This window comes from Schistocerca gregaria, chromosome 9, assembly GCF_023897955.1.
Source record: "Schistocerca gregaria isolate iqSchGreg1 chromosome 9, iqSchGreg1.2, whole genome shotgun sequence".
Classification (NCBI taxonomy): Eukaryota; Metazoa; Arthropoda; class Insecta; order Orthoptera; family Acrididae; genus Schistocerca; species Schistocerca gregaria.
Window position 1 is genome coordinate 188,106,785 of NC_064928.1, and position 20,947 is coordinate 188,127,731.

Below are 20,947 nucleotides of genomic sequence, written 5' to 3' on the forward strand. Positions count from 1 at the left end.
GAAAGTAGCCTAATAAAAATGTGTAATAAACTGAAGGGAAAGACAAGAGATTGGAATGTATACAACAAGTAATGAATGGTACTAGGTGCAAGTGTTACTCTTACATGAAAAGGTTCGCACAGGAGAGAAAGCTGAGGTGATAAAAAAATACCCAGAAACATTTTACTTTTGACCTGGAAATGACGCAAAAGTTCTTCACAGGCAACAATATGATGATCTCTCTTAATACAGCAGACAACCAACATCGCATCTGTCTTTGAGATAATTTATTCAATTGCAGTATGTCATGGGCAACCTTGTGTGCTGAACCAACACCAATATTCACAACAGTGGCTACATCACTTGCAGTACGGTACCTGTTTCCTTCACAAGCTCTTTAACTGCAATAATGTTTCTGTTCATCATTACGTCATGTGTCTGAGTCAGAAGTTTTTAAACTTCCTGTACCACTTGCACACTTTCTGCAGGGGCACACACAAACCCTCATACTGTGCTTTCATTCTGTGATGCATTCCCACAGGTTTAACAGCTGCACTTCTAAAGTAATGTATCGAAGATCATTGCTCCACTGCAATGTAAGGTGAGAATGGAGCAGCCATCTTTGCACTAACAACTTTTCTGCACTGCAACAATGTTCTGTCAACTTTGGTGATTTGTCCAAACAAAAGGATCACACCGTCCAACTGATAAAGCAATAGTACACGGTTTGGGAATTTTATTGCAACTTTAACATTTTCATTTGAATCGCCCTTGTATTTTGATGCAATTTATTAATGTTTGCTTACACTTCCATCGGAACCACAGATCTAGAAGTGTCCAACCACACATGCTTTCAACTGGTCCAAAAGAGCTTACTGTATCTTGATTTTGAATTATTACATTAAATACAACACTCATCACATTCTTTGGACACATAGTTAAAATGGACCAGTGGAGGCTGACACGTTACGTAATGCAGTTTGTTGTGTACAAGAGAACCACGGCACACTGGATCAAGTGCAGAGGGATCTGAAAGAAATTGTAGTACAAGAAGCATGTTTACAACATGTGATTTTCAAATCAAAAATTAAAGCTGCCATGTTTCCAGACAAAATAAATTGAGGATGAAAATGTCATGGACAGCAGTGTGAAGAAGGCTACAAAATATGAGAATGACAGACATAATTACTAGATGCCATTTCTTTCAACAAAATACTGCCTGACATATAACAGCTCATTGTCACCATAAATTCACACTTGCTCCGAGTGCAAAGTTGCACACGGAATCATACAAGTGACTATACCTTGGTCATTACTGCTTTTACGAATGTTAAATTTTACCAATGTTAACTGGGGACAAGAGCGAATGTCCAATTAAAATTTCAATGACATCTGTGATGATCAAGCAGGTTAGTTGTTGACATTAAACGACCCACCTGATTTAGATATATATTTACTACCCAACTATGAGATATGAAAATTTGTGCCAGATGGGGACTCAAATCCAGATTTCTCCATTATCGCAAGCAATCATCTTTACCACTTCCGCTACCTGTGGATGCATGCATGGGTAGTAGGTCTCTACATCTTATAACCGATGTCAAGAAATTCGCCACTAACAAATTAGTTTCCAAACAAGAATGTGTCTGCGTGTGCATCATAAATATGAAGTTACAGAAAAAGAAATAAAACACCTTTGGCCAAAGACTACAGATTCACATGATATACTGCAGATTTATTTAAAATCTAATAGTTTCAAACTGTGGTTGAGGGTTATTTCTCTGTCTGTCAACAACAAGTAGTGATGAAAGGACAGTGAACTAACTGGTCATATTAGAGGGTCTGCAACATTGCATCGTATGTCTTATAATGTATTGTATATTAAAAACAAAGATTCCAAGACTTACCAAGCGGGAAAGCGCCGGTAGACAGGCACAATAAAATAACACACAAACACACACACAAAATTTCGAGCTTTCGCAACCGGCGGTTGCTTCGTCAGGAGAGAGGGAAGGAGAAGGAAAGATGAAAGGATGTGGGTTTTAAGGGAGAGGGTAAGGAGTCATTCCAATCCCGGGTGCGGAAAGACTTACCTTAGGGGGAAAAAGGGAAGAAAAATAATCCTGATCCCACTTCTAATGATCCAACTCCCAAGACATTATCCAAATTGAACCCTGCCTGGAACAGTTCCATCCTCCATCACAGCGGAACCCACCTCCTCTTCCTCAAAATCACCCTCTCCAAACCTTCCAGGAATTTCTCACTTCCAACCTTGCCTCTCAATCTTTCTTGAAAAACCTTAATCCTACTCCCAACATCACCACAGCCGAAGCCCAGGCTATCCGTGATCTGAAAGCTGACCGATCCATCATCATTCTTCCGGCTGACAAGGGTTCCACGACCGTGGTACTTGATCGTAGGGAGTATGTGGCTGAGGGACTGCGTCAGCTTTCAGACAACTCTACATATAAAATTTGCCAAGGTAATCCCATTCCTGATGTGCAGGCGGAGCTTCAAGGAATCCTCAGAACCTTAGGCCCCCTACAAAACCTTTCACCCGACTCCATCAAACTCCTGACCCCACCGACACCTCGCCCTCCTACCTTCTACCTACTTCCTAAAATTCACAAACCCAAACATCCCGGCCACCCCACTGTAGCTGGTTACCAAGCCCCCACAGAACGTATCTCTGCCTACGTAGATCAACACCTTCAACCCATTACATGCAGTCTCCATTCCTTCATCAACAGCGCCAACCACTTTCTCGAACGCCTGGAATCCTTACCCAGTCTGTTACCCCCGGAAACCATCCTTGTAACCATTGATGCCACTTCCCTATACACAAATATCCTGCACGTCCAGGGCCTCGCTGCAATGGAGCACTTCCTTTCACGCCGATCACCTGCCACCCTACCTAAAACCTCTTTCCTCATCACCTTAGCCAGCTTCATCCTGACCCACAACTTCTTCACTTTTGAAAGCCAGACATACCAACAATTAAAGGAAACAGCCATGGGTACCAGGATGGATCCCTCGTATGCCAACCTATTTATGGGTCGCTTAGAGGAAGCCTTCTTGGTTACCAAAGCCTGCCAACCCAAAGTTTGGTACAGATTTATTGATGACATCTTCATGATCTGGACTCACAGTGAAGAAGAACTCCAGAATTTCCTCTCCAACATCAACTCCTTTTGTTCCATCAGATTCACCTGGTCCTACTCCAAATCCCATGCCACTTTCCTTGATGTTGACCGCCATCTGTCCAATAGCCAGCTTCACACATCCGTCCACATCAAACCCACCAACAAGCAACAGTACCTCCATTATGACAGCTGCCACCCATTCCATATAAAACGGTCCCTTCCCTACAGCCTAGACCTTCATGGCAAAACGAATCTTCTCCAGTCCTGAATCGCTGAACCATTACACCAACAACCTGAAAACAGCTTTCGCATCCCGCAACTACCCTCATGACCTGGCACAGAAGCAAACAACCAGAGCCACTTTCTCATCCCCTCAAACCCAGAACCTCTCACAGAAGAACCCCAAAAGTGCCCCACTTGTGACAGGATACTTCCCGGTACTGGATCAGACTCCGAATGTGGCTCTCCAGCAGGGATACGACTTCCTAAAATCCTGCACCGAAATGAGATCCATCCTTCATGAAATTCTCCCCACTCCATCAAGAGTATCTTTCCGCTGTCCACCTAACCTTCGTAACCTCTTGGTTCATCCCTATGAAATCCCCAAACCACCTTCCCTACCCTCTGGCTCCTACCCTTGTAACCGCCCCCGGTGTAAAACCTGTCCTATGCACTCTCCCACCACCACCTACTCCAGTCCTGTAACCCGGAAGGTGTACACGATCAAAGGCAGAGCCACGTGTGAAAGCATCCACGTGATTTACCAACTGACCTGCCTACACTGTGACGCTTCCTATGTGGGAATGACCAGCAACAAACTGTCCATTCGCATGAATGGACACAGGCAGACAGTGTCTGTTGGTAATGAGGATCACCCTGTGGCTAAACATGCCTTGGTGCACGGCCAGCACATCTTGGCACAGTGTTACACCATCCAGGTTATCTGGATACTTCCCACCAACACCAACCTATCCGAACTCCGGAGATGGGAACTTGCCCTATCAATCTCCGCTAATTGCAAGTTGTCGCCACTCATACCTCACCTGTCATTCAACATCATCTTTGCCTCTGCACTTCCGCCTCAACTGACATCTCTGTCCAAACTGTTTGCCTTTAAATATGTCTGCTTGTGTCTGTATATGTATGGATGGATTTGTGTGTGTGTGTGTGTGTGTGTGTGTGTGTGTGTGTGTGTGTGTGTGTGTGTACCTATCCTTTTCCCCCCTAAGGTAAGTCTTTCCGCACCCGGGATTGGAATGACTCCTTACCCTCTCCCTTAAAACCCACATCCTTTCATCTTTCCTTCTCTTTCCCTCTTTCCTGACGAAGCAACCGCCGGTTGCGAAAGCTCGAAATTTTGTGTGTGTGTTTGTGTGTTATTTTATTGTGCCTGTCTACCGGCGCTTTCCCGCTTGGTAAGTCTTGGAATCTTTGTTTTTAATATATTTTTCCCATGTGGAAGTTTCTTTATTTTATTTACATTATAAAGTATTATGTTTTATCAAGGGCATATTGAAATAAGATATTTATAAAATGAAGTTTTATACAGAGAAAAACTTTTAAATAAAGACAAATGTGTTTATTTATATAATAAATAACTTAATAAAACAAGAAGATGACGAAGAAGAACTACTACTACTACTACTACTACAATAATAATAACAGGTTATAACACGAAAAATTGAGATTATATTAACCTTTGTGTGACTGTATGCTTCTGTACAGTGCAGTGAGGAGAATGGGTCAGCGGAGACGTCACTGCTCACTGCACATCTGTGTGATACCTAACACATAGTCTGGTGATGGTGCCTGTTACGAAAGTGTGTGCCAACAGCATGGCTTAAGTTGCTAACCTGTCCATTGTGACACAAAGGTAAGGCATGTGACAATGCTGATGATGTATCACATTCAAACATCAACACTTATTGTGTAACTGACGTAATATTTTGACAACTATAGGAAACGGGGGAAATGCAGGAAGTATTATAATGTGACAATTTGTACATTTTTCTGTCATGTCGGAATGTCTGACATATATTTATGACTCAATTTGGATGAATGGAACGGAGTGCACAAAGGGACTAAAAAGTGATGTTGCCAGTCCTTCGTTTGAGGGTTAATCCATTTGTAATTAGTGACAACAGTCAGAAATTTGATGTACTTGTGATAGTATGTGGGGTTGTTATAACTGAGGCACTGACAGCAATGTTGATGACAGCAGGTAAGATTAATTTGAAGACATGTAAGAGTTAATGGATCAGGTTGGAGTGCAACTTGTACAGCAGATGGTGGCTCCCCACGGCTCACCTGCACTGACACACACCTTAAACTTCAGTGGGTCTACAGACTTCGTAGTTTGTACTGTGGACACCAAGTGTTGTTAGTGGCTGGCACTGATGAAATATTCATTACTGCTGAAAACTTTATTACTGTCACTTTACAGTCATTAACTGACTTGCGCGTACTCCTTAGTGCACTATGAATACCACATTTCACTTCGATAAACTGTGTTTTATATGTTTGTGATGCAAACTGGCTGTAAAAGAAATGTACACCACAATATCATCTGTTTACTTGTGTATTTGAAAATAATAAATACCTTTCAATTACTTTTCCTCTAGAAATGGAACTGACATTCAATAGCAAAAATTGTGTGTTTAAGGCAGAGACTCCAAAAAAATGGTACAAATTTCCAACTATAGTTTTTCCCACAAATAACTAATAATGTCTGAAAAAACACACATTTCAGCCACCCTGCAGGTACCAGCAGTCACCTATGAGACCAGCACTGTAAGTGCTGAGCTTTGCAGCTACCCTTGTACTGTTTGAGAGGTTAAGACACTGTGCTTAGGTCATTCTATAGTCATCAATTATACTAACAGAAGATCACCACACAATCACTTGTCACAGCCATCCACCTGATGAAAAATACTTTCAGGTGGAAACTGTCACCAGCAATTACCTTTGTACCATGAAATTCCAACTCCACAACAATTGTCAAATTAATTAGTATAGGTCTAATGTCTAATGTGTAATCTCTGATATTGGGGAGATTTATATGGTAGGTAAATTACACAGTCTGAAAAAGAACTAGACTTACTTCTCTGATTCAGGTGTGGATGCTGTGAAAGAGCCATCAGTTTGCACTTTCTCTTCCTTTGGTTTCGTTTGTCCACTGACTGAATGCTGTAAAAAATACTAATTGTTAGTTTTAAATGGTTTATACAGAACCTTAAATATTGTAACTTTTACAGATCGAAAGTGCAGCACCTCTTCAATAACAAATAGCTGTAATATACAGTGTGTCCCAGGAAGAATGGTTAATATTCAGGGGTATGACAAAAACGATCATTTGAAGCAAGAAATACTAGTCAACATGGGCTCTAGAACATATATCTTAAGAGTTATGAGCATTTCTTATAGCTCTTAAGGTTTGCATTTTAGTGCCCACGTTTACTAGACTTCTTTGGTTGAATGATCGTCCACCTCATATCCCCGAATCCCTGACTGTGGCTGTGTTTTTCAATTTGGAGAAAGCCTACAATACCTGCTGGAGGACTGGCATCATCCGCACTCTCTACACATGGGGCTTCCATGGCCGCATGCCCCATTTCCATAAGGAATGCATGGAGGAGCGAAGCTGCAAGCAGTTGTTGTGGTTGAGAATCAGAAGTAGTCTCTATGAGCAAAGTGCCATTTCGTGAACGAGAGCAGGATTTCACAGGGCTGGCAAAACCTTTCTGAATACGAACAGATTTTCCGTAGCAACAGACTGACCGTCTTAAGTACATGAAACCACGAGGAACTGTGGTGCAGCTGGGAGGGTCTTTGAATCTTTAGACTCATTACATTTATGTTTAGTAGACATTGATTCTAAAGAAGATGAGAGGCTCATTGCAAGAAAATCCCCCATGATACCCTGCGTCTTCGATGGTGCACTCCTTCCAACTGGGGCGACGCACCCACCTCCACCCACAGGAGGCGGCGCACGTGCCTTAGGTGATTGCACACACCTTCCGAACATCTGACAGAGGGACCAATCAGCAATTTAGGAAGGTAGCAGCTCAGACAATCACTGTCCCTGGGCCTTTTTTATCGGGGTACGTGCGAACCCTACCTGTCAACCTTGGGCTGAGAATAACATGTTACCCAGTTAACTGTTCTATGTCAGATGCATGGGCAAGCCTTCAGGAGCAAACAGGGAGGGGAAAAAAAAGAACCTCAAATGCCAAAGTGAAGGAAGGATGGGAGAAGGGGAACGAAAAAATGAACAACAGAATAAAGGACGATGGAGAAACTGTTCTAATATCAGTGACTGAATAAGCATTATGCATTTGCACGTTTCCCAAGAGAGGGGAAAGAATACCAAGAGGACAGATATGTAGCACAGAAGGGAAGAGCTCCGTGTGTGTGTGTGTGTGTGTGTGTGTGTGTGTGTGTGTGTGAGAGAGAGAGAGAGAGAGAGAGAGAGAGAGAGAGAGAGAGAGAGAGAGAGAGAGAAACCTTTTGAAATCCCTTATTTTAAATGGTGAATTATACATTCTCGCATTAAATCTTTAAAAAGTACTTTTTTTATATAAATGCTCAGATTTTGGGCATTTAAAACTGCTTTAGCAAATTCCCTGGGCAAATGCTCATTTATAAATGTCCTGTCCACATCACTACCCATACCCTGCCTCCTGTGTAGGAAGTACAGGATCTGTCATTACTCGTCCACTTGACTGTGAGTGGCATGTTAATAGTAGATCTAGGTTCCTGTACATAGTGGATGAGGACTATGGAGGAGGACACAGGATGTTGTACCGATCCCCCCTAACCAACAAGCTTGAGGTGCTGTCTTTCACTGAAACTGAGCCAGTGAGACTGACTTCTCCTGTTTCAGGGAAACATGTTTTGAGGGGGCAAACCCAAAAGGGTAGGGACCTATTAATCGTTGGCAGTTCAAACGACGGTGAATGATTGTCCCTCTTCGTGAAATGGTAGCAAGACACAGGAAATGACACCAGGTGCACCCAGTGTGAGTGCCACGGGGCCTCATTCAACATGCTGAAGAGGCTTTCCAGCAGCCATTGAGGGAACAGGGTGCAATGAACTGCAGTTTGTGGTGCACATTGGAACAAACGATGTTTGTCATCTGGGCTTCGAGGTCATTCCTGGGTCATCCCAGTGACTGGGAGAGCAAGTTGAGAAGACCAGCCTAGCGCATGGAGTTTCAACAAAGTTCACAATTTGCAATATTGTCCCAGAACTGATTGTGGCCCTCTGGTTCAGAGTCGAGTGGAAGGACTGAACCAGAGACTTCGAAAGTTCTGCGACACCCTAGGCTGCAAATTTCTGGACTTGTGCCACAGGGTTGAAAACCGTAGTCCCCCTAAACAGGTCAGGTGTGCACTACATATCAGAGGCTGCTACTAATGTAGCTGACCGTGTGTGGGGTACACATATAAGGTTTTTTAGATTAGGTGGTTCTCCATTCAATCTAGATAACAACAGTTGTAGGAAACCTAAAAGTATCAGTGCAAGATCAAAGGAAATGCCATTCTCAGGTGAGAGTATTATGATCCTAGCAGTAAACTGCTGAAGCATTCGAAACAAAGAGCCAGAGTTCGAAATGCTCATGAAAAGCAGTGAAGCTCACATAATATTAGGTACAGAAAGCTGGCTGAATTCTGAAATTGATAACAGTGAGATTTTTTGGGAAAATTTAAGAGTATATCAAAAGGATAGGCAAATGGGGAATAGAGGTGGTGTATTTGTCACAACAGACAAGAAACTCAAACTACCAAGGTAGAAATTAAAGCTGCATATGACAGTTTGGGGAAAGATTCAGTAACACTGATGGGCATAAAATAACTGAATGCTTCTATTGCCCACCAGGTTTATCTCTTGATGTAACCGAAAATGTTAGAGAAAACCTCAGTTCACTTGTACACAAGTTCCCCAATTGTACTGTAATCATCGGTGGAGACTTCAATCGACCGAAAATAAATTGGGAAAATTACCATTTTGGTAGCTGTGGGCATGATAAAGACATCCAGCAAAACTTGAGTAAATGCCTTCTCTGAAAGCTACATAGAACAGATAGATAGGAACTGCACTCATGATGGAAGCATCTTTGAGCTAGTGCCGTCAAATAGACCTGACCTCTGCAGTTGTGACAACAATGATTGCTAAAGAACAAAGGGACAACTAAAATAAGCATAAAGATATATACACTAAGTAAACTAGATAAAAAAATTGGTAGCGTCATACCTCACTAAGAAACACGAGATTTCAGCACAGGGAAGGAGCACGTAGATGAATTATGGCTCAAGTTTAAAAGAATAGTTGACCACACAATGTACCCAGTAAACCAGTCCGTCCATAATGCGTTTGGCTGTCAAGAGAGCAATACACGATCCCTTCAGTGACTACTGTAGCAGAATATTGTCACAGAATCCAAAGAAATTCTGATCATATGTAAAGGCTGTTAGTGGCATCAGGTTGGTGTCCAGCCCCTAGCGAATAAGACAAGAACTGAGGATAGCAAAGCAAAAGCTGAAATGCTTAACTCTATTTTCAAATGTTCCTTTAGCAAGGAAAACCCAGGATAATTGCCCCAATTTAATCCTCGGACCATTGAAAAGATGATGGGTGAAGTGTTGAGAAACAGCTGAAATCGTTAAAACTGAAAAAAAGCTTCACAGCGCGATGGAATCCAACAGATTATACATTGAGTTGGCAGCTCAGTTATCCCCTCTTCTAACTAAAATATATGTTACATCCCTCCAACAAAATCCCATGCCCAGTTCATGGAAAAAGGCACAGGTCACACCCATCTACAAGAAGGGTAGTAGAAGTGATTCACAAAACTACCATACAATATCCTTGACACTGATTTGTTGCAGAATCTTATAATGTACTCTGAGCTCAAACATAATGAGGTATCTTTAACAGAATGACATCCTCAATGCCAACCAGCATGGATTCCAAAAATAATGATCATGTGAAACCTAGCTCACACTTCTCTCATATGACATACTGAAAGCTTTGGATAAGTATCAGGAAGATGCTGTGTTTCTTGATTTCCAAAAACCATTTGACTCAGTACCACACAAACACTTCTTGTCAAAAGTACAATCATATGGAGTATCAAGTGAAATTTATGACACTGAGGACTTCTTGGTAGGGTGGACACAGCAAGTTAGGCTGGATGCATAGTCATCGTCAGATGTGGAAGTAACTTCATGTGTGCACCAGGGAAGTGTGTTGGGGAATCTTGCTGTTAATGTTGTTTGTTAATGACCTTGAAGAGAATATTAATAGTAACCCCATAATTTCTGCCGAGCATGCAGTTATCTATAATGAAGCACTACCTGAGAGAAGCTACATAAATATTCTGTCACATCTTGATAAGATTTCAAAGTAGTGCAGAGATTGGCAACTTGCTTTAAATGTTCCAGAAACATAAAAATTTTGAACTTCACACAGGCCAAACTCATGCAAATACCTGGATGTAACACTTTGTCAGGATATGAAATGGAAAGATCACAAAGGTTCAGTCATGGATAAAGCAGGTGGCAGACTTCAGTTTATTGGTAGAGTGCTGGGGAAGTGCAACCAGTCTAAGGAGACTGCTTACAGATCACTCATGTAACGGTTCTAGAATATTGCTCAAGTGTGTGGGACCCATACCAGATAGGGCTAACAAGGGATACTGAATGTATACAGAGAAGGGCAGCATGAATAGTCATAGGTTTGCTTAATTCATGGGAGAGTGTCAAAGACATAATGAAGGAAGACTCTTGAAGATAGGCGTAATCTACCCTGAGAAAGTCTATTAACAAAGTTTCAAGAACCGGCTATAAATCTACGAGTATACTAGAACCCCCTATGTATCACTTGAGGATAAGATTAGAATAATTACTGCAGGCATTGAGGCATTCAATCATTCTTCCCGTGCTCCATACATGAATGGAACAAGAATGAACCCTAACAACTGGTACAACAGGATGTACCGTATGCCGTATACCTCATGGTGATTTGCAAAGTACAGATGTAGGTGTGGAAACATGAATCTAAAGCCTCCCATACTCTGCAGTCAGTTCAAGCTGCATACACAGGATCACCTGATTAGTCTGCTGGTCAATGGGCCAGGCAGCACCCATCACACAGTTGCTAGGAGTCTTCATTATAAAATTAAGGATTTATTTGTATAGGAACATAACTTTTTTGTTTAAAACAGTAAAGATTTAATCAACAAAATTCAATGATGCAGTGCATAGTTGACACTAGGTTAATTTCATTTGATATTTTAGTTCCTGTTCCTGAATTGATACAACTATAGTTCTCATAGAGAAGAATCTGCTACAAAAACTAAAAATGAATACAGTTCGGACTGGTGAACTAACCAGTTTACTTAAAGTTGGTCTTCAACATAATTACGTCACGTTCAAGAGCAACATGAACAAAATGTTTAAATATCAATTCAGAACAACATCAAAAAATTAGATTTTATGCATGATATGTTGATATTATCATTGGGTTTTCACAGTAATGATCACGAGTTAGAGTTCCTTTTCAGTACATTCAATGACTTCCACGAGAAAATCTGTTTCACAAAAGAAGTTCCAAATTAAGAACATGGAATCAATTTATTCGATTTAACAATTTTTGTACAGGAAATGATCATATCAGTTTTAATATCTGCCATGATGAAACATGTTCAGGCAATGTCATCCCCGCCGACCTCACTCATCCAAAAGCACAGAAACTAAATTTATTTTTTCCCCCCATACACTGTAAGGTAAACACTCCTTATCGCCTGCCAGTCACCAATATGAACTAAACGTGATTAAACCTACCAGTCACAATTCATATGATCAGAACATGGTACATTACATTTCCAATAACAAAATCTCTCAAAAACTTTCAACTTTGAGCAACACAACTTATTTCAAAAATACTACTAAATTCATATTTATTTCATTCTTAGGAAATGTTTCATATGGGATTAAACATCATCTACTGAAAAATTATAACTGTAGTGTGTCCTTCTTTAGAGACAAGAATTTAAAGATAAAGCTTGTGAGTAAAGTGGAAAATACTGGTGACTGTTTTCCAACTCGGGCATCTATAAACTGACCTGTAATGACTCCCCATGCTGTTACTGTCAACAGGCAGAGCTGTGAAGACAAGATACAAGGAGCATCTGTTACATAAAAATGGAGCGAATGTACATAATTCTATAGTTGCTTAACACTTACCGACGACTAATCATATCCCGAAAAATTTGGAAGAGACAGTTATTTTGTACAGAGAAGTCAAAATGTGCCAATTAGATCTTTGGGAAGAACCAGAGATCTTTCAACACCCATAGCTCAAGGACAGAAATTTACTGAATGACCTGCTGCATCTTGTTTGCAGACAGTTTTTTGAAGGCTTCAAAACTTTATTGTGCATAAAATCTTCATGCGTTTGCCAGCAGCCTTTACAAGTGCCCCATACCTTAAAATTCTAATATACATTATTTGTTCACATGTTCCTTTCCCCCATTTTATATGTTGTGAAGATATTGATTTTACCCACTCTTGTTACTCTATATTTTTCACTACACAATGACCCATACATGCATCTCTCATCACATACGTTTATCACAGCGTGTTTACGTGTTAACTTTATTAATATATGCATGATTATGTATGTGTAGCCTTATAACAGTTTTAATGTAAGTTAGAATACTTTACTTTACAATTGCGCCCTTTAAAATTAACTCCTCCCTCCGCTTTCCTCAATGCATTTCCACTTAAAGGGAGTTAGAGCGGAATTTTTTTTTTTCACATTTTCGGATTTTTATCTCATAAAATTTGCAATCACATGGGAAGTATTTTATTTTATTTTTTAAATATAATTACATCGTCTGAAAATGTTAAAAATTTTATGTGCATTACTTCAAGATATAATGAAATTGGCACTTTTTTATATATAAGGTTGTGGATTGCTTTGCTATAAAGGTTAAATTATGTGTTTGTATTGGTAACACCGTCAAAAACAGTATTGTATCATTTCATAGCATAAACATGCATTGTATGTCAAAGTGCTAAAGTTTTCCCGAGGAAAAGTGACTAACAGATTGGTAAATCTCTCAAAAAAGTGAAGTATGATGACAAAATGAAATGTTTTTAAGAAACATGGGTTTCATGGTAATAGATATTCGAATAAAGGGAAACACTGTGTTCAACATGTGGCATGTGAAGTTAGACTGACAATGAAATATAGGCAAACTTGTCATTATCTAGAGAAACACCCATTAGTGCTTCAAAGATTAAAATAAATCGTCATGAGACACAGTTTTCTCAAAATGAAAGTGATGTAAATGGCACGTTAGGTTATTTTCTGATAGATTTACACATCCTAACAAGGGTGTTAGGTGAAGATGTGTTTTGTAAACTACGTGGAGGGCCAGTTTACATGAAGACAGTGAGGTATCAAATGGACTAACCAGGAAACTTGTAAATATACTCCTTCAGTTTGGGATTCTAATAAGTGTAAAGACAATTATTTTGAAGTAAATGTTAGGCGGTTTTATGGATTGAGAGCTACTGGCAAAGGACAAACTGTACCAGAAACAATGTGTGTCGTGATGAATATGCCACACCCACCTTGTAGAATTGACAAGAATGCAGGATAATGTGCTGTAAAAGTTTCATGTCAATGCTACAGTGGTTCTTGAAATATAGGGAAGCCAAGTCACTAAATTTAACACTGTCGGGATAGGGCGTTCCAACTCCCCGTAATAGGTTTTTGTGCTGCAAGTGTACATCAATCTTGGCACACATACCACCTGCCCTGCTTTCTTGGTGTTCACACTCTACATTTCCTGTCAGTTGGCATGAGGCATATAACAAGATGTGACATTTCATTTGATAGGTTTCATTTCTGGACTTTAGCTACTCTTATTTGACAAGCCCTGACCACATGGGCCACTATATTTCATAATGTACACAATGATGTGCACTGATAGCATATTTTCCTTGGACAAATGTCACATCGTTTCATTATTTAGTGTTTTTCCAATGTGAAATTCTGCAAGTACATTCTAGTTATATTTTATGATATATGTGACATTCCCAACCCTTTGTGGGGATCGAGTCTCTGTATGACAATAATTTTTGACATCTAAGTTTCTAGGTTTGTAGCTATTGCTGTTACATTTGCTTCAAGTTACACATTTTTCTGAAGACGATATGTTTACATCTATCAAAACCATAGTAAAAGGTTGCATAAAACCACCTTTCATTGCAGCTGGTTGGTTGCTCTGGATTCATTTATGGAAGGTATTGATAAGAATGTAGACTGAAATATTAAAACTTCTAAGGATGCGCTGATTGTGGAAGGGACAGAAGCACTAGACACTCAACAAGTGGCAACCTACTCAAGTTCCATCGAGGGCCAGTTGTGTGGAAAAATAAATTGCAGCAGCGTGTTGCTCTTTTTCAATGGAGACAGAATATGTGGCTGCAAGTTGAGTTTGCAAATCTCTTGTGTGGTCAGATCAACTTCTGGAAGACATTTCAGCTGGTGGTGAGTCCTCCGTTCCTATTTTGCAAACAGATAACTAAAGTGCTATCAAATTTATTAATTGATCAGGATTTTATGAAGGATTAAAACACACAAAGACCAGGTATCATTGCATTCGTCAATCAGTTAAAGTGAATAAGGTTAGACTGAATTACACACACCAACCAACAGACAGGTAATAGACATTCTAACATCAGGGTTACCTTTTAGAAGGTTATAGATAGAGAAGAATCTTTATTAATCTTTGAAGGTTTTCACTTGTCTTTACAATAACTTCTTTGCTTCAGTTCTGTAGTGTTTTCTACACTCTGGGTGGTTTTGACATATTTTCAGTACAGTCATACTTTTGTGGTTTTTTTGTTTTAAAAAGCATTTTATTTTTTGTCAAGAGTATTTATTGGTTTTATTGATACACAGCTGGTTTTGGTGCTGCAATACACCTTCTTCAAGCTCCCAGATACTACATTAAAAAAATCAAAATAACGTCATGCTACATAAAAACCAGCAAAATAGTATCATAACATCTATAGGTACTTTAAAATGTTAACTACATTAGAATGAATTAATCCCATTTACATACATTCATGTCAAGATGGATGTACAGAGAATAAATGTCATTTTTCTTCAGAAGTGATTTGATTGTTTGACAAAATCTCATTATTCTGAGGTCATGCGAGTGTACCATACTCCTAAAATTTATATATCATCCAGTGGAAATTATAATTATAAAAGTAACAGTTTACATTGTATCACTGTTAGGCAAGGAAATTTCTTGAAGTCTTAATTTGCAATAAGCAATAATTGGAAAAAGTTTCATTCAAGAAATGGCTACTGCCTTTTCAGTATATGGAAGACTTACCCTTGCTGAAGATTCTCCCAACAGAAAAGGTGGAAGCAAAACAGGATTTATAGTTTGAGACCTCGTAAACTGCGAGCAATCGATCTTCCCAATTTTTGACTGAGAAGAATCAAGCTGCAAAGAGCACACAAGAACACTAAGACGAAAACTGACATGTACAGATTATGTGAAACATAATTCAAAATTAATGTTAATTTAACAATCCTTTATTTCATTTCCCACACACACACACACACACACACACACACACACACACACACACACACACACACACAGAGCGAACAGTTGTCAGATGCAGCCAACCTTTTATGTATGGCAACCACAGCCACGCAAGATGTAGTCAGATCCATATTCTTTAGTGTTTTGGCAGACATTTGCAATTTCATTTCTGCACTGTGTCACTGCAGTCAGCCCAAGCAATTTACTGGTTGTCACATTTTTTGTGCAACATCCAGTGTCAACAGAAAGCGTCGGTTTGTTTCCCATTGCAAGCAAAATTATTTTTATACGAAAATTTTACACAGACTTTCAACACAACACTCCCAAATTAATCTAGTGTGATATTTCTTTTATTGACATGTATTAATAGGTACAGTAAAACATGAAGAACAAGCAGTAATACAGGAGCAACTCTGGAGCACTGCATATTTGGTGCTGCCAGTCAGCACGGCACAGGGCAGTGCTGTCCCTGCTGGAGTACTGGTTATTCTTCAAGTTCTACTGTCCCTGATAAGACATATCAATAAAACAAATATCCTACTAGGCTAATCTGGGACCACTGTACCAAATGGGCACATAAAATTCTGCAACGAGGAACAATCTGACACTTTCCAGTGAAGCTGTGTGCTGTACGAAAGATGTGATGACCACTATTTATTTTGGCTAGCTCCAGCCACACAATGAAAAAACAAAATTACAGATATTTGCTGAAGCACAAGACAAAATTCACCTGACTACTTAAGAAGGGCACCTTGTACCCAAGTAGAAAGCATTGGCAATGTGCATTAGAATATGGTTACACATATGTACTACCTTCAATATTCTCAATGGCATAAAATAGTTTTAGACAGAAGTCTAAATCCTCCATCTCGTACTGTTAAATGAACGGAATTCAACCTATTACCTCCCAGAGAAACTTCCAGAGATCTTTCCACACACACAAACTTGATTATTAGGTTCTATAAAATGAAAAAAAAACTTGACAGCAAATGATGTGAAAGCAAACCTAAACACAACATCCAATGCAAAACAAATGATACGGTTTGCAATACAATGGAAGTAATTGCCAAGGACAAAAATTGCTAATACTAAAGTCACACTAGTTGCTGACTGTTTTCTAACCTTTAACTGTCTTCATGATGTAGTATTTCCACCATGCGGAAGACTCCGACCTCTCCCTCTTCAGTTCCATGTACTCTCCAGTTTCCTCGCCCACAGCATTCTTAGTTGATACCTCCCTCTCTTCACCTTAACCATCCTTCAATTCCTTGTTGGAACATTGCTGTCATATTCCTCAAGGATGGGGGGAGGGAGACAAGGCAACTTCTCTCTCTCTCTTCCTTATAATGTTTACATGGTTCCCGTTCTCCCCAACTAATTTCAACATCTCCTCATTCAGTCCTCCCAGTTCTCCCATTCCTTTCCTCATCTTTTTGGAATGTCAGGATATCTGCCCCACTTATGAAACTATCCTCTGAATGTAGAATTTGGCGAACTGTATACTCAGGTTTTTATTCCGTGGTCTGAATAAAGATGACCCTTTTTGTTAAACACTTCCTTGACTATTATTTCTGTGTCATGTATTAGGTTCTCTGTCAAAATACATCCCATGTGCTCAAATTTCATAGCTTATCTATCTATTGAGATTTTGGGCTTCTCTTTTGCTCTCAGGAATGTGCATTTGGCCCTTTGTTTTCATTCCTAGTTCTTTCAATTCTCCCAACATGACACTTTGGTCATAAGAATAACTGGCTAGGATGCAGACAAGAAAGCAATAAGTTCACATATTTTATGTCTTACAGAATAATACTTTCAGGTAACTCTTCACTTACACAAGAAGTATTTGTTGCGCAAAAGAAACTAATCAGAATTGTTGTGCAGTTCACAAATGCACATCTTGCAGGCATGTATTTCAAGACTAATAACCACATCTTCACTGCACATTTATTCACCAATGAAACATGTTGTCAAAAATTTGTTGCAGAGTGAGAGTATCAGACATTATTCAATACAATATTAGAAGAAGAAATGATCCACAGTTCCCACTATACATTGAATAAAATAAATGTGAGACTGATAGACTGCAGTATAGGTGACAGGGAATGGGGGGAGGCAACCACACCTGACAAGGCTCTGTGACTACTTCCAAAACAGGCAATATAGCGGGCATATGGTGCTCTAGAAAGAACTGCGATTGGTTGGCCCTTACCAATCAGTTCACTGACTTGTCAACTGCAATGTCAGTTCAGATTACGGTGAACTAACTTTGACACAGAAGGGAATGAAACATACAGCTCTAAGGGTCTTTAATCATCCAATCATGCAATTAAATGTCTGATGTAGGTGATGGGTTTTAAAATTTATATTAACATTGCTTCTCCGAAACTTCTATATCATAGAAGAATTCTTCAATATAAGTAAGTAGTCAATTCCAAACCTGTAAATAGCTGGCATGTAGCCACACAAACAGCTTTTGGTCTATGCATTCTTTTGAAGACACATTCCACATCGTAACATTTAGTGTGAAGCTGATCTAAGATTTAAGTATGCCGCACCAGTTTTGCTCCTTCAAATGTAGCATATGGAATACAGGAATTTATTCCCATTTTCAAGTACTGTACTACAATTCTACATAAAGCAAATAGTGTTAGTGATGATTTGGTTGTGTTTCTGTGTATAACATTTGCTTAATGAAAGAGGAACAATACATTAATACCATAAAAAGATTACTGCATGCAAGAGAAAAACTTAACTGGTGAAGTATTTCATTATTTCACAGATGTATGCTTTTCAAGGAAACTATTCATCAAGGACGAAATTAAAATATGATCTGTGCAAAGCACAACTAACTTAATTTCAAGCTGAAATTTCATCCATAAATTGGTACAGCTGCTAAGATCAGAAAAGGTTGTCAGTGATACTTGTCACTGATTGCAGTTTCTTCTAATGGGTATATGTGGATAATGGATATGGGCTTCATCAAAAATCACAATGTGGAGGGAAAAAAAACAATCGTGAAGATACTGTACACAATGAATAAATTCATTAGCATACTTAACACCACCACCCTGTTTTGTACTTTGTAATTGAGTGACCTCCTGTTCTAGTACTACTGGAGACAAAGATACGCATCAGGGAGCATATGAAAATGGTTGCACTGCCTAATAGATCTGTCAGTCTGCCTACATAGCACAGCAGTAGCATTACCGCCTACCATGAAAGGGGCCCTGGGTTTGTTCCTCGCAGGGGACTGGTCCATCATTTTCATCATCACTGACTCGAAAGTTGCCGAAGTGGCGTCAACTAAAAAGACTTGCAATATGGCGGACGATACCCAATAAAGTCCGTACAATCATTTCATTTTTTCTGGGCAAAGTCATGCATCATTCAACAGTCTGCTCTGGAGGAGCACGATTTGAGACCCTGCTCAGGTCTCCTGAATTTGTGGCTTTCATAAATCATTCTGACCGAATGACAACAAATTGGGAAACAGATAATGTAGCATGATTGTCACAACATTTAAACAAGCACTGCACAAATACTGTGTCAGTTTTACTAACAGAGGCAAGCTGAGTCTCAGTAAAATACAGGAGAGATTGCACAAACTGGAACTTTATGTAACACTAAAGTCCTGTGCACGTGTATTGCGAGTTATTAGCTATAGAAAAATTTTCTATAGTGAATAATCTAGTAATCCAAATTTAGCAAAATACTGGTTCTAATCAAATCTCCAAAACAGGCCGATTGTTCTTCATGTACTTACAGCAGGTACAAAATTTGATGAAAGATTAATACACTAATATATCAATATTTAGTTTTATTTTCTTTCCATACCCTACTAAATTCCACCTAACTGTATTGCAAAAATTAACAAGTATTTTAGACAGTTTGTACACTACACAAAGACTGTACAGAATATTAAAAGTAAGTTATTGTGAGAAGGCATCAATTTAAGATCTCTCTTTTACTTGCAGATAAGACACAAACTGCATGGCAACAGTAAAATATAAGAAAAAAATACAGTCATTTGACCTGTATAGAGTATTTTGCAATTTCAGTTAGATTGTGACCACTCTTGTATAGCATTTCTTTGTCAATTTTCACACTCTCTCATACTCATTCACTGCAGAGCTATACCTTAGCCTGTAGTTTTCTTTGACGGAACATAACTACATCGTTGGCGTACTGAACTGCATATTATGACAGGTTATAATTCTTTCAAGCAAAGCACTCCCATCAGAAGTCTCGGTAAAATAACTGAACTGGATGGGAACAAGATTTATGTTTCCATCTACTGAACTGGATGGGAACAAGATTTATGTTTCCATCTACTGCCATTCCATCACCTCAACTAAAAACAAAAAGAATCTTGATTTCGGCAATATGCTGCAAAGAACTGTCACACTAAGAGTTCGTCATGTTTACGTCTATGAATACTAACACCAACAGCTAAGGAGGCTAATTCTGAGGAACAACGATGTGTAAGTGGTTTCTGTGACAGTGGAAGTGGTTACTACCCTCTGCGATGGATGTCAACAATATTAGCGTCTTTTAAATTATATTATAAAGATTTATTGGTACGTGAGAAAAACTACTCACCTCCCCAGAGAGTGAAAAATTCAAACTGGAATCGTGCAACTCTCTCGAATCATTCAGCCCGTAGCTCTGCAAGGAAAATGTTATATTACATATTTTAAACTAAAACTTTACGCTACGACATTCATACAATTTTATTTATTTATATATATTTGTTGCTAAAACCAAGTTACCATCATTTCAAAATATCGCTCCCACTCGCAAAGATAATACTGTGTATTGCTGTACAGTGTACTCACTCAGTACGGTATCGAATGTAATGCATGTCAAACATCGAACTAGGATTTTGACTTTTATCTGGTAGATTACTCATACTTTGAGTTCCATAATTTTGCCAGAGAACAGCTTACTGAATTAAGTTCGAGCACTGAAAGAAACGAAATAATAAGAAATCTTACCCTCTTCTTAACTGAACATTCAGTTTTAATGTTCCTGAAAGGGAACTTCTAAAATAAAATAGGGTATTGCTCCAATACTGGTATTATGAAGAACTTTGTCTGAAATTATATGATAACGATAATATGATAGTTTAGTGTGGTGATTTCACATGTATCCACAGATTTTCTCTAACATGTGAGAACGTCCACAAAAA

General features: G+C 39.2%; 1 protein-coding gene across 1 annotated transcript in view; it reads right to left on the bottom strand.

Annotated features, from left to right (window-relative positions):
• LOC126291588 (uncharacterized) overlaps positions 1 to 20,615 on the bottom strand; it is a 41,479-nt gene extending 20,864 nt beyond the window's left edge. Inside the window, exons 1-4 of the mRNA XM_049985121.1 lie at positions 20,529 to 20,615; positions 20,359 to 20,424; positions 15,541 to 15,654; positions 6,223 to 6,308 (exon numbers count right to left, since the gene is read on the bottom strand). Of these exons, the coding sequence (XP_049841078.1) occupies positions 6,223 to 6,308; positions 15,541 to 15,654; positions 20,359 to 20,424; positions 20,529 to 20,534 (272 nt within the window). The 5' untranslated portion in view covers positions 20,535 to 20,615. The remainder of the gene's footprint in view (positions 1 to 6,222; positions 6,309 to 15,540; positions 15,655 to 20,358; positions 20,425 to 20,528) is intronic.
• Between the last annotated feature and the right edge of the window lie 332 nt (positions 20,616 to 20,947).